This window comes from Sus scrofa, chromosome 6, assembly GCF_054392235.1.
Source record: "Sus scrofa isolate SSC_HxYL_T2T_F1_AM1 chromosome 6, Sscrofa_HxYL_maternal_Yorkshire_Landrace_v2.0, whole genome shotgun sequence".
NCBI classification, from domain to species: Eukaryota; Metazoa; Chordata; class Mammalia; order Artiodactyla; family Suidae; genus Sus; species Sus scrofa.
Window position 1 is genome coordinate 170,425,782 of NC_139388.1, and position 13,038 is coordinate 170,438,819.

The 13,038-nt window shown below is 56.2% G+C and overlaps 2 protein-coding genes across 7 annotated transcripts; one reads left to right on the top strand and one right to left on the bottom strand.

Moving 5' to 3' along the window:
* Positions 1–12: 12 nt before the first annotated feature.
* On the top strand, positions 13–8,285 carry MUTYH (mutY DNA glycosylase). Of its 5 annotated transcripts, none has more exons than XM_084965187.1 (17): positions 13–1,817; positions 3,433–3,589; positions 3,870–3,987; positions 4,529–4,677; positions 4,769–4,808; positions 4,916–4,989; positions 5,122–5,163; positions 5,246–5,317; positions 5,402–5,515; positions 5,600–5,697; positions 5,779–5,923; positions 6,008–6,071; positions 6,248–6,439; positions 6,540–6,676; positions 6,765–6,917; positions 7,096–7,137; positions 8,095–8,285. In XM_084965187.1, exons 2-17 carry the CDS (start codon positions 3,434–3,436, stop codon positions 8,224–8,226), a joined length of 1,728 nt encoding a protein of 575 aa, XP_084821313.1. In that variant the 5' UTR covers positions 13–1,817; position 3,433; the 3' UTR covers positions 8,227–8,285. The 5 variants fall into 5 exon arrangements, with proteins under 5 accessions (XP_084821313.1, XP_020952404.2, XP_020952406.2 ...); XM_021096745.2 differs by having other exon boundaries at positions 13–856; XM_021096747.2 differs by having other exon boundaries at positions 13–46.
* HPDL (4-hydroxyphenylpyruvate dioxygenase like) lies at positions 3,372–10,407 on the bottom strand. Of its 2 annotated transcripts, XM_084965202.1 has the most exons (3): positions 8,890–10,407; positions 6,801–6,980; positions 3,372–4,054 (listed from the first exon to the last, which is right to left on the bottom strand). In XM_084965202.1, exon 1 carries the CDS (start codon positions 10,170–10,172, stop codon positions 9,057–9,059), a length of 1,116 nt encoding a protein of 371 aa, XP_084821328.1. In that variant the 5' UTR covers positions 10,173–10,407; the 3' UTR covers positions 3,372–4,054; positions 6,801–6,980; positions 8,890–9,056. The 2 variants fall into 2 exon arrangements, 1 of the variants encoding a protein (XP_084821328.1); XR_014808417.1 differs by lacking the exons at positions 3,372–4,054; positions 8,890–10,407 and adding an exon at positions 8,333–8,461 and having other exon boundaries at positions 6,849–6,980.
* Between the last annotated feature and the right edge of the window lie 2,631 nt (positions 10,408–13,038).

Below are 13,038 nucleotides of genomic sequence, written 5' to 3' on the forward strand. Positions count from 1 at the left end.
CCCCTGGCGTCCAGTCGGGAGCCGGCCGCGCGAGACCGCGCGAGAGGTAATTCGCCCTCAGCGCGGCGGGAATGTGGACCTGAGCGCCGCGGCGCGGGGAGGGGTGCTCCGGGACGGGGGTGCGGGGGTTCCCCCCCCAGAGGAGGTGGCGCTGCCCGAGCTGAGCTTAAAGCACGCATATGAGTTATGCAGAGACAGGGGAGTGTGGAGAAAGAGCAATATTCTGGGAATGGGCAAGTTCCTGGGGAGGGTGGAGAGCGCCTTTCGTCCCAGGAAGTGAAAGAAGCGGGGAGCGGGACGGGAAATGAGGCTGCGGGAGATGAGAGCGTCCCGGTAGCAGGGACACCTTTTAAGTAACCCTGATGCGTGATAATAGGGGCTTGAATTAGGACTCTAGCAGGGACAAATTGTCAGCAGTTAGGAGGTATAGTTGACCTGCAGGGGGTTTGAACACGATTCCTGCTACCGGGAGATGCTCTGCGCCTGCCGGACACTAGTCCTTTCCCAGGGGCTTTGGTTCCCACCAAAGACTCTCAACTCGTTCACTTCCGTTTTTTGCTGTTTTCAGTTCATCTTCAGCCATTCTACCGAGTGTTTTCATCTCTGTTTCGAATGGCTTGGATTTCTCCTATTCTGAAAAGAGGGAAACTTTTACCTCATCCCAAATTAATTTAACAAGTGTTTACAGTGTACAGTTTGCCTGGCACTGTGCTCAGCTCTGGGGACACAACTGTCAACAAAAGACACCCAGTCTTTGCTTTTGTCGAGTTTTACAGTTAAGTGGGGAAAGCAGGCACTGATGGAAGAATCACAAATGCTTATGAAGTTACAGTTGGTATAAGAGCAGCAGTGGAAGGTAAGGCTGGCTGACTTGGACATTTAAGTCAAGACCTGAAGAATGACTAAAAGTTAGGTACAGCATGGAAGAGCTAGCCAAACAGAGGGGATGGATTGGGTCAGGCCTCAAGGCAGGCAGACACTTGGGGGAATTGAAGCAGCTCTTTCAGGCAAACATGGCTAGCGCATAGTGAGAGGGGATGAGGCAGGTGGGGCTGGTTGGAGCCCACAAAGCTGTTTTAAGGGGATTGGCTTCTAAGAGCAATGGTGTGTTGCCAGAGTCCTCCAGTGGCCTACAAGCTTCTCTGTAATGTCTCCAATTTTCTTTTTTCTTTCTTTTTTTTTTTGTCTTTTTAAGGCCACACCTGTGGCATATGGAAGTTCCCAGGCTAGGGGTCAAATTGGACCTGCAGCTGCCAGCCTATACCACAGCCTCAGCAACGTGGGATCCTTAACCCACTGAGTAAGGCCAGGGATTAACCCGTGTCCTCATGGGTACTAGTCGGGTTCTTTAACCACTGAGCCATGATGGGAACTCCAGTCTCCAGTTGTCTTGACCTCTGACCTTATCTACTGCTTACTCTTTCCTTCTTCCATTCCAACCATAATGGCTTCCTCATTGTTCTCCAAACACACCAGGCACCCTTCTCAGGGCCTTTGCACTAACTGCTTCTTAGGATGCCTTTTCCACAGGTATCAATATCCCCATGACTAATTCCTTCAACTGCTTTTTTTTGTCTTTTTTGGGCCGCACTTGCGGCATGTGGAGGTTCCCAGGCTAGGGGCCTAATCGGAGCTGTAGCCCCTGGCCTACGCCCAGAGCCACAGCAACGCAGGATCTGAGCCATCTTCGAGCTACACCACAGCTCACGGCAACGCCGGATCCTTAACCCACTGAGCAAGGCCAGGGATTGAACCCACAACCTCATGGTTCCTAATAGGATTCGTTTCCGCTGAGCCACAAGGGGAACTCACCTGCTGTAAGTCGTTGGTCAAATATCATTTTAATAAGGCCCACCTTGACCACCTTCTTTAAAATTGCAACATTCCACCCCCCTTCACTGCTTTGCTTTCCCTCTGTATACTAGTATTTATCACTAATATCTTACATAATTTACTGATTGTGCATTATTTATTGTCTGCCCCATTGAGAGTATATGCTCCATAAGGGCAAGAATCTTTGATGTTCTGTTTACTGAAGTATTCCAAGTACCAAGTGCTTGACACAGTAAGCACTCCATAAATATTTGTTCACTGAGTTAATGGGAAGCTGTCACAGGCTTCAAGTAAGAAAGTGACATAATCCTGTCTTAATAGATTGCTGTAGGAGTTCCCATCGTGGCTCAGCGGAAACGAATCGGACGAGCATCCATGAGGCCTTGCTCAGTGGGTTAAGGATCCAGCGTGGCTGTGGCTGTGGTGTAGGCATGCAGCTACAACTCTGATTTTCAGCCCCTCGCCTGGGCACCTCCATATGCCATGGATGTGCCCTGAAAAGACAAAAGACCAAAACAAAACAAACAAAAAAAAGATTGCTTTTGTCTTTGGAGAATAGATTGCAGCATGGATTGTCAGCAAGTGCGGGGAAGAAGGTTGGCTCTGAAGGAGAAGAGGGTGGGTCTGGTTCTGGTAGGAAGGGTTGGCGGAGCAGGACCCTGAGCTCCAAGGATTTCGGAGGAGGGAACCTGTCCTCCATATCCTGGGTACAGGACAAGGAGTGTGCAGATGGAGCCAAGTTTGTGCCTGTTTTCTTCTCCGAAGGAAGAAGCAACCCCTTTGGTGAAAATAAGGTGGTGAAATAAAAAGTTTAAGGAGAGGGTTTGAACCAGAGTCTCCACAGGGACTGCACTATGGCCAAGTGCAAGTTCTGCAGGCACATCTTTCGGGTTTGAATCAAAAAGTTGTTTAATCGGAGTTCCTGTCGTGGCTCAGTGGTTAACGAGTCCAACTAGGAACCATGAGGTTTCGGGTTCGATCCCTTGCCTTGCTCAGTGGGTTGAGGATCTGGGGTTGCCGTGAGCTGTGGTGTAGGTCGCAGATGTGGCTCAGATCCTGCGTTGCTGTGGCTCTTGCGTAGGCTGGTGGCTACAGCTCCGATTCGATCCCAGCCCGGGAACCTTCATATGCCGCAGAAGCGGCCCTAGAAAAGGCAAAAAAAAAAAAAAAAAAGTTGTTTAATCCCCATCCTCAGTTTCCTGAGAACTGAGGTGGAGGTGATCCTAGAACATGCCTCATGGACTTGTCGGGAGTGGAGTGAGAAATCTGTAAAGCACTTAGCTTGGGGTCTGGCGTTTATAAGCCCTAACTGGTAGCTTCTTGTAGCCAGTATATGAAAGGCAGCCGGGCAGTAAGAGAGCAGAGAAGGTCAGCCAGATGCAATTTTTTCTGTTACCGATGGATAGGCAGCTATGATTCCGCTAAATCAGAAGAAGGTTAGGAATAAAACTAGCTCATCTCCCCCGACTCTCAGCCCTGCCCAACTTGCCATCTGCTCTCAAAGAAGCAAATCTTTTCCACTCTCCTTGGTTTCTGCCTTTTTTTTTTTTCTTTGTATTTTATTTTTTAAGTCGTCACAGAGGTTTCTTTTCTCAATAGAATGAAGGTTTGGACTAGACGACTCCTAAGACTGTTTCCGTGTAAACCGTGCTACGCCTTTGAGCAGATAAACCTCCTTCTTACACCTGTGCTCCCAGAAACCCCTAAAGAAGCCCTGTCCACACGCGGAGTCACAGTTCGCATCCGGGATGCACAGGTGGTCCCACCCAGGAGGCTTTGGTCTTTGACTCAGCCCGGCCCTGGCCTCTTAGCCTGTTGCTGTCTCTAGAAGACCCTCCTAATGCTGGTCCCTCTCGAGGCCACTGGCAGAAGCCCAGCCCCGCCAAGAGCAAACAAGCCCATACGCATCTGGAGAGTGTCAGACTAGGCGCTATATGGGTGGAGTGGGGAGAGAGGTGGCTTTAGCCACTGCAGGGCCCCAAGATTCAGCTTCACTGTGACTGATGACTTTGGGGGGCCTTTCCTTTCTGTTCTAGTGGATCATGAAGAAGCCACGAGCGGCTGTGGGCAGCGGAGGTCGTCGCGGGAAGCAGGCATCCAGCGGGGAGGGAAGGGGAAGGCGTGTCCGTGGCAGCCGCCAGGCCAAGTCCTCTGGTGAGGAGCGCGGTGCTAGTGAGAGACTCCGAGGCTGGTTTCACCGGCCAGGAAAGGCAGATTCAGGCTGGGAAGGGAGGATGGTAGGTGTCAAGGCATTAAGGGACTAGTTAAGCATTCGATGCTGACTTTGCTGCCTGGCCTTGGGTTAACTGCTCCGAATGGCTGCTTTCTTGCAGTGACTTGGAGCCGTAGCCTGTGCGTTTCCTTTGGCACTTAGCTTTCACGGGACCAAATGAGTTTATCAGCTGGAAAGGGTTTTGTACATGCGGAAGCCCTGCCCAGGTATACATGATGGCTGGAAACTTGGGTTTTCGATATAACCCAAGACAAAGGAGCCAGCAGTACCACTCTAGGAAAATGAAGGCTAGGAACCTGGCTCAGGCTGTACACGGCTAGAAACGCCTGATCCCAAGCTCAAGCCAGGCGCTGGGGGTGCGGGAAGCTCTCCGTGGAGCAGAAGAGCCAGGCTGCAGGGCCCCAGGTCCCTGGTGCACAGCCTGTGCAGGGACCATCCCTGAGTGTCTCGAGGTCCCAGCAGGCCTGGCCAGGCAGCAGGAGGAGGTGGTGTCGCAGGCCTCTGTCTCCCTGTACCATCTATTCAGAGATGTGGCAGAGGTCACAGCCTTCCGGAAGAGCCTGCTGAGCTGGTATGACCGAGAGAAACGGGACCTGCCCTGGAGAAGGCTGGTAGGTGGGCGAGGGATGGGGCTGGGGGGATGGGAGAGGCTGGTGCCCAGCCCCCGCCACACTAACGGCCCATCGGGGACTGTGTTGGCAGGCGGAGAGTGAGGTGGACCCTGACAGGCGGGCGTACGCTGGTGAGGGCCTCTCCTGAGAGCGGGGCTGCTTTGCCTGGGTGCCCTCACGCGTGGGGGCGGGGGACGGGCAGGTCAGCAGCGTCCTCAGGCCAGCCCCTCTCCCCCAGTGTGGGTGTCAGAGGTCATGCTGCAGCAGACCCAGGTGGCCACGGTGATCAACTACTACACCCGGTGGATGCAGGTGACTTCCGGGCACGAAGGGGGGGGTCATGGCCCGGACCCCAGGTGACCCCTCGGGGGCGGGGGCAGAGCAGGCACCCTTCACCTCCTTCACCTTTGGCCTCATCTCTTCTTGGCTGCCTTCGGGCTGCAGACGTGGCCGACCCTGCGGGACCTGGCCAGCGCTTCCCTGGAGGTGAGAGCCACCCTCGGGCGGGGGCAGTGGGAACTCCTGAGGACCGACCTCTGAGCGCTCTGACCTCTGACCCCACCTGCAGGAGGTCAACCAGCTCTGGGCTGGCCTGGGCTATTACTCTCGAGGCCGCTGGCTACAGACAGGCGCCCGGAAGGTAAAGCGGGGGTAGCTGGGGGCGTGGGAGCCCCGGGACCTCGGGTGTCTGTCTCACGACCTTGAGCCTTCCCACCCCAATCAGGTGGTCGAGGAGCTAGGAGGCCACATGCCACGAACAGCAGAGACCCTGCAGCGGCTCCTGCCTGGCGTGGGGCGGTACACAGCCGGGGCCATTGCTTCCATTGCCTTTGGCCAGGTAAGCCCACAGCCCACCCCGCCCTGTGCGTGACCGCCTTATGTCTTCCCGGGCCAGGCTGACTCCTGTACTCCTTTATGCCAGGCAGCTGGTGTGGTGGACGGGAATGTAGTTCGGGTGCTGTGCCGCGTCCGAGCCATAGGTGCTGACCCCCGCAGCACCCTCGTCTCCCAGCAGCTCTGGTAGGATACTGGGGAGCTGAGGGCTTGGGGGAAGGGTGTCGCCAAGGGTCTTTGGCTCACAGCAATGCTCCCTTCTCGTAGGAGCCTAGCCCAGCAGCTGGTGGACCCAGCCCGGCCAGGGGACTTTAACCAGGCAGCCATGGAGCTAGGGGCCACGGTGTGCACCCCCCAGCACCCACTCTGCAGCCAGTGCCCTGTGCAGAGCCTCTGCCGGGCGCACCAGAGGGTGAGCCATCTGGGGCAGGGGCAGTAAGGGGTCCTAGGGGGTGCCCTCTGCCCCATGAAATCCTGTCCTGTCTATGCCTCTCAGGTGGAGCGGGAGCAGCTTTCAGCCTCCCAGAGCTTACCGGGCACTTGTGACATAGAGGCGTGTGGTGAGTGCCAGCCCCAGCCCCTTCCCCACATTGTCAAGGAGCTGCCTGTGGCAGCCTCATTCCATTTCATCCTACAGCCTGAGTAGGATTCTGCAGAGCTGGGCCAAGGCCTGCTTTCTGGGCTCGACGCCTGAGCCCACGTGGCCTGAGCAGGGCTCCTGGATCTCTGTCCCCAGCTCCCAACACCGGACAGTGCCAGCTCTGCGCACCTCCCACGGAGCCCTGGGACAAGACCCTGGGAGTGGCCAACTTTCCCAGAAAGGCCAATCGCAAGCCCCCCAGGGAAGAGAGCTCTGCCATCTGTGTTTTGGAGCAGCCCAGGGCCTTTGGAGGTGCCCGACTTCTGCTGGTACAGAGGCCCAACTCAGGTACCGGGGTCCTGGGAGTGCAGGGGGGGCGGCATGAGCAACAAGGAAGAAATGGCGGAGTCAGCGACGAAGGCCGACCCCCAGCTGCCCTCCCTCTCAGGTCTGCTGGCAGGACTGTGGGAGTTCCCGTCCGTGGCCGCAGAGCCCTCAGAGCAGCTCCAGTGCACGGCTCTGCTGCAGGAACTGCAGAATTGGGTCGGACCCCTCCCGGCCACCCGCCTCCAGCACCTGGGGGAGGTGAGCGAGCAGAAGAATGGCCGGGAATGGTGGCTCCCGTGGCCCTGGCCACAGGTTGTTTCAGCCCCTCGGCCCCCCCTCCCCGCAGGTGGTCCACAGCTTCTCTCACATCAAGCTGACTTACCACGTGTACGGCCTGGCCCTGGACGAACAGACCCCGGTGACGGTCCTACCCGCCGACGCTCGCTGGCTCACCCGGGAGGAGTTTCACGCCGCAGCGGTCTCCACAGCCATGAAAAAGGCACTGTCCTTTCATCTTTGTTGTACTTTTTGTGTTTCTTATATATTCCAAGTGAACCTATTACTATGTAAACAAACAAACAAGCAGTAAGTGCTGGGGCATGAAATTGGGGGCAGAACACAGGAGTCTGGCACCCTGGGGACGGTGCCAGCCCTGCCCTTTCCTCTCTCCTGTCCAGGTGTTCCGTGTGTATGAGGGCCAACGGCCAGGGACCTGCAAGGTGAGTCTCTTGGCCCTCACCCAGCCACGAATCCACAGATTTTCAGCGAGTTAATTGACACGCATTTGGGTGAACAGTCTCTCTGACAGGTTCACTGGGGCAAGAGGAATAGTTTTTTTTTCCTTTTACGGCTGCACCCATGGTATATAGAAGTTCTCAGGCTAGGGATTGAATCAGAGCTACAGCTGCCAGCCTGCACGACAGCCACAGCCACAGCAGATCCGAGCCATGTCTGTGACCTACACTACAGCTCACGGCAACGCCGGATCCTTAACCCACTGAGCGAGGCCAGGGATTGAACCCGAATCCTCATGGATCCTAGTTGGGTTCGTGAACCGCTGAGCCCGAAGGGAACTCCCAAGAGGAATAGTTCTTGACCTGGAGACCTTCCAATCTGGGTCCAGGGTAGAGAGGTGACCAGAGCAAGTGTCGGAGACAGTGATGTCACCGGTGTGTGGGATTTATGTGCTGGATTTTGTGAGATGCGAGGTGGGAGCTCTGGTTTCAATCTCAGAGGCAAGAGTCAGGAGTAGCTGCTCTGCTCGGAAGAATTGGCTGGTCACCTGGGTCCTAGAGACGAATGATTTCCTCCAGGTTTGGCAGGAGAATCAGCAGTAAGGGCCCGAGAGTGGTGTGAGCAAAGGTGGGGCACGGTGCAGTCTGCAGCACCTGCGGAGCTGTGAGCATTTGCTTTCGCTGGGGCTGTCAGCAGGGCCTGCCCAGGCCCGTCAGAGCTGTGAACGCCAGGCCACTGAAGCATTTTAGGGGAGAGAGGAGTCAGATTTGCATTTTAGGAAGACTATAAGGCTGTCTTCTAGAGAGTTGATCGAGGAGGTAGGTATTGGAAACGGGCTACAATACTCAGGCTAGAACCCGAGCTAGATCAGTGTAGGGTAGGGGGCAGAAGACGACACTCTGCTGCCCCCTCGGTACCTCCTTCGTTCGGCTTCTGCACAGGCTTCCAAAAAATCCCAGGTGTCCACCCTGTCCAGACGGAAAAAGCCCAGCCCAGGCCAGCAAGTCCTGGATAATTTCCTGCGGCCCCCCATCCCCGCTGATGCACCCAGCCTCGACAGTACAGCCCAGTGATGCCTCTGTTAGTTCTCATCCCCTGAGAATCTTGTTTAATAAAGTGCTTATTTTTGTAATCATCTTGGAGACCTTCCACCCTCGCCGTAGCCCCCTCCCGCCTCACCTCTGAGGGACCCAGAATGCGGTCCAGTCTGCTTGGTCCTGACTCCCATTGCTGAGCTCCTAGGCAGCCCCGGGCAGATGGAGGAGGCAGGTGTCCCGCCCTGAGTGATCTGTCCTCCCTCAACCCCGGTACAAGGCAGCTGCAGGGAGCTCCTGCCAGGGGCTGACATCCAGCGCTCTGCCCAGGCCTCCGGTCAGCTCTGATTGGAGCTGCGGATTGCAAGTGTTTGGGCTCAGCCCCTCCTACCCGCAGTGGCTGCTCCCTAGGGAGAGGGGACGCACAGAGGAGGATTTGTTTTGTCTTAGACTCCTACCTCAATACATCATTTTAGGGATACATTACATAGGCAGTGAAACAACACAGAAGAACCAAGCATTTTTAATTATAACATCAGGGCCGTGGTCGAAATGGGATCAGAGGAGCACACAATACAGAGAAGGTTTCATAAGTATTGGTTATGTTCTGTTTCCTAATTGTGTAATTCCCTTATTCCTGACATTTTGCATATATTAGATACAATGTGAGAAACATTTCATAGTTAAAAAAAAAAATCCCACCTCTTTGGACCTCACTGAGAGATCCAGCTACTGGCAGGTACCCGTGAGATGGAGGCCGCACCTGGCCCTAAAGACAAAACATCTCACTCCAGGTCTTCTCAGCTGCAGGCCCTGCGCTGGCCTTCCCAGGGTCCAGGACAAGCGGCTGCACCCAGCTTCTGCCCTTCTCAGGCTTCGCAGACCCTGGCAGCGTGCTCCTGCACAGACTGCCACAGGGCCCGGATGTTGCCCTGGCCAAAGCCTGTGGCCCCTTGCCTCTGAATCAGCTCCAGGAAGAAAGTGTCCTCTGCAAAAAGGGACTTGGTGAAGACCTGAAGCAGAAACTTGCCTTCATCTCCATCCAGCAGGATCCCGTGTCGGGCCAGCAGGCGAGGCTCGTGCCCTGCAGCCAGGATCTGCTTCTCCTTGCCCGGCTGCTGGTAGTAGGCCTCAGGAGGCGTCAGGAGCTGACCCCCGGCCCCTGCTACCCGCTCAGTGGCTTCCATGATGTTGGGCGTGTACAGCCCCACGTGCTGCAGTCCAGGTCCCCCATTCTGGGCTAGGAACTGCTCCACTTGGTCCCGACCACGGAGAGACCCAGGCAGGGACTCTGCCAGCACTAGGGTTGGGACGGCACTGCCAGTCGGAGCCTGCAGGGCGGTGAGCCTCAGACCACCGCGCCCAGACCCTGCTGCCACCTCCAGGCCCAGCTCTGGATCCTCACCTGGGCTCAGCGGCAGGTGGTGAAATCCTAGACAGTCGTGGAACCAGCGCATTATTTTGGGGGAGCTGCTGCGAGGGCAGGCCAAGGTCAGGTGGTCCACGTGGGTGACCCAGCCCGGGCCGGGTACAGAGGACACGGGCCGAAAGCCGGGGAGAAAGGGCCCGCAGAAGCCGGGGCGCTCCAGCAGCGTCAGGCTGAGGTTGCCGGCGGGCGAGCCGACCACGGCGTAGGTGGCGGCGCCCTGTGCATCCTGCACGGTCACCGGAGGCACCTGCACGTTGCAGCCCAGCGCGGCTAGCGCCCGAGCTGCAGCGCCCACGTCAGCCACGTCGAAGCACAGGTTGGTCGCACCGGGCACCGCGTGATGCGGGTCCAGGCTGTACAGCGGCTCCCCAGGCCCGGCGCCCTCGTTCACCAAAAAGACCGCGTCGCCGCTGCGCAGGGCCAGCTGCCGCCAGCCATCGGCTTCCCTCACCGCCAGGGGCCGGAAACCGAAGAAGCGCTGCAGATCCCGGGCGAGGGGCTGCCCCGCGGGCACGTGGAAGGCGACATGGCACAGACGGCGGACAGGCGCGGCCATGGCGGTCCGGTCGGCGTCCCTCCTGTCCTTCCCCTGGGGTCGCTCACGGGTCGTGGACTCCGCGATCCTCAGGTCCCCGGCTTGTCGTCGGAAGCCGGTGGGAGTCCGCTTTTGCTCGCAGAGTGCGTGCCTCGGTCTTTTTCCGGGAGAAGCCGCAGACAGACCCCTTGGGGCTCGCAGTTCCCCCTGTTGTGCCCCCCTCACTGGAGCTGCCTGGGGACCACCAGGGGGACCTGAGAACCACGCGGAGCAAGGGCTGGGACCCAGCAGGAGCGAGGGAGGGCGGAGCCAGTGACTCCGCCCTCCGCCCGCCCAGACTCCTGTCCCCGGCGAGGGGAGAAGGACTGCCCCTTCCCACGGCCTCTGGGCCGCAGCCTTGGGCCCTGACCTTCCCATGGCCTCTGGCTGAGCCACACTCTTGGCCCCTGAGCCACCCTTCCCCGGACCCTGGAGATCACAATAGCTGCCTTCACTGGGTGCCAGGCAGCGGGCTCCCACTCAGAGCGAAGGCTTCAGCCCTCGTTGGGAGAAGAGCCCACATTCTTCCCCTGTAAGCACGAATTCCTTAGCAATTTCATGTTTGAGCTTAAAATTTCTTGGAGAATTTGCTTTTAAGTCCTAACGTCCCTTTCCAACGTAAAAAAATATTAAAATGTTTTGTTACAGATTTTCATTCCTTCCTATAATGGTCCAGAGAAATCGATGTTTATAGGAAGATGGGCCATTTATACAGCTACGACATGCTTCTCACCTTTCTCTTGGGAAGTCTCTCAGCTGCATTTTTCTCTTTCCTCAACCCCATTCTCCGTTGAACATCTTTTACCTCTTGTCCCAACAAGATTGGGAGAAAGAGGTGGTCGCTCGGGATCTGAACGGAGTAACTGCATGGGTGACCTTTCTCAGCCCCGACCCTATCAGGACTTAGAACAAGCCCTTCTTGGAGTTCCTGTTGTGGGGCAGCGGAAACGAATCCGGCTAGAATCCATGAAGTTTCCATCCCCGAGTTCCCATCCTGGCTCAGTGGTTAACGAATCCGACTAGGAACGAGGATTCGGGTTCGATCCCTGGCCTTGCTCAGTGGGTTCAGGATCTGGCATTGCCGTGAGCTGGGGTGTAGGCTGCAGAAGCAGCTCAGATCCCGCGTTGCTGTGACTGTGGTGTAGGCTGGCAGCTACAGCTCCGATTAGACACCTCACCTGGGAACCTCCATATGCCGCGAGAGCAGCCCTAGAAAAAGCAAAAAGACAAAAAAAAAACAAAAACAAAAACAAAAAACGCACGACAACCCAAGCCCTCCTTGCTCTTTGCAGCTTCCTGACTGTGTACCAGGCGGACACACTTTGCAGATCACCGGATGAGGAAGTTAGGAGCCTTCTGGAAAATCACCTGGTAGCACCTCAAGGATTTGGAAGGGCGTTCCTGGAAGGGCAAGTAGCATAAACAAAAGCTCAGCGAGGAATGTGAGCCAAACCCTCAGAGGCACACGGAGCATAAGGTTGGGGAGGCGGTAGGGACGGATGCAAAGGCATTGCAAATGAAAGTCCTCTGTCAGGCAGCCTGGGGTGATAACGACTGTGAGTTTCACTGGCCAGAGGGGAAAAGGATGTGATGAGGGGACAGGGCTTAGAAGAAAAGACTCAGTACTCAGAAGCTGGTCAGTGAAAGACGCTTGGTGCTGCTCCACAGACCAGTGAATCCGAGAACATGGGCTCCAAAAGCCAGACAGACCTGAGTTTAAAATCCACTTCCAACACTTCCTAGCTGTATGACTTTGGGTAAGTTGCTTAACGTCTCTGAGCTTCAGTTTCTTCTGTTAAAAAAATGGGAATAATAATGGTACCTACTTCATAGGGTTGCTGTGATTAAATGAAATTGTGGTGCAGTCCGGAAAGAGATCCAGGTTTTAGCCTCTGAACCTGGGCCTGCTGGTGGGGTCGAGGCATACAAAGGGCTGCGTCTCCCTAGGCCTGAGCCCTGGGAGGGGATTCTAAGAGAAGGGGCCCTGGGAATAGGGCTCTGAGAGGATTGGTTCAGAACAGGCTATGCTCAGAATTCCCTGGCTCAGTGGGTTGAGGATCTGGTTTTGTTACTGCTACGCTTCAGCTGTGGCTCGAGTTCAGTCCCTGGCCCTGGTAACTTCCGCATGCCGCAGGTGCCGCCAAAGAAAAGAAAAGGAAAAAAAGGTCTATGTTCTGCCCCAGTTATCATGATGAGGGCCCCAAAGGAGACGCGCTAGTGCTTCTAGGCCTTCGGTCCAGGAGAAGGAATTTCTTCTACTCAAGGGCTCTGGGTACCGACAGAAGGAACAGACACAGCCCTCTGCACAGCACTTCCTACCTGGAGAGGATGGGTTTCTGGAGGTTGTGGCTGCTGTCTGAAAGAAAATGCTGATCTTGGCAGAGGCGTGTTGCCCTGCCAGGGCGTGGCTTTGGCCCAGGGCACACACTGGGCTCTCAAGAGGCTAGCTGGGAATAGAGGCCTGGACAGCTGGGAATAGAGGTCAACTAATTAAACCCCTAGCTTGGGAGCTTCTTGGGGAAGAGGTGTGTTTGCATTTCCAGAGCCCTAGAGTGGGGCCTCTGCAGGTGCTCTGAGGACCTGCTGATATCCCCCTCTCCGTGCCTGTCACTGTGAAGGAAGAAGAGTGCCACTTGGGTAAGACTAACAGGGCTTGGAGTTCCCATCGTGGCTCAGTGGTTAATGAATCCGACTAGAAACTATGAGGTCGAGGGTTCGATCCCTGGCCTCGCTCAGTGGGTTAAGGATCCAGCATTGATGTGAGCTGTGGTGTAGGCTGCAGACGCGGCTCAGATCCTGCATTGTTGTGTGGCTCTGGCGCAGGCCGGCGGCTACAACTCCGATTAGA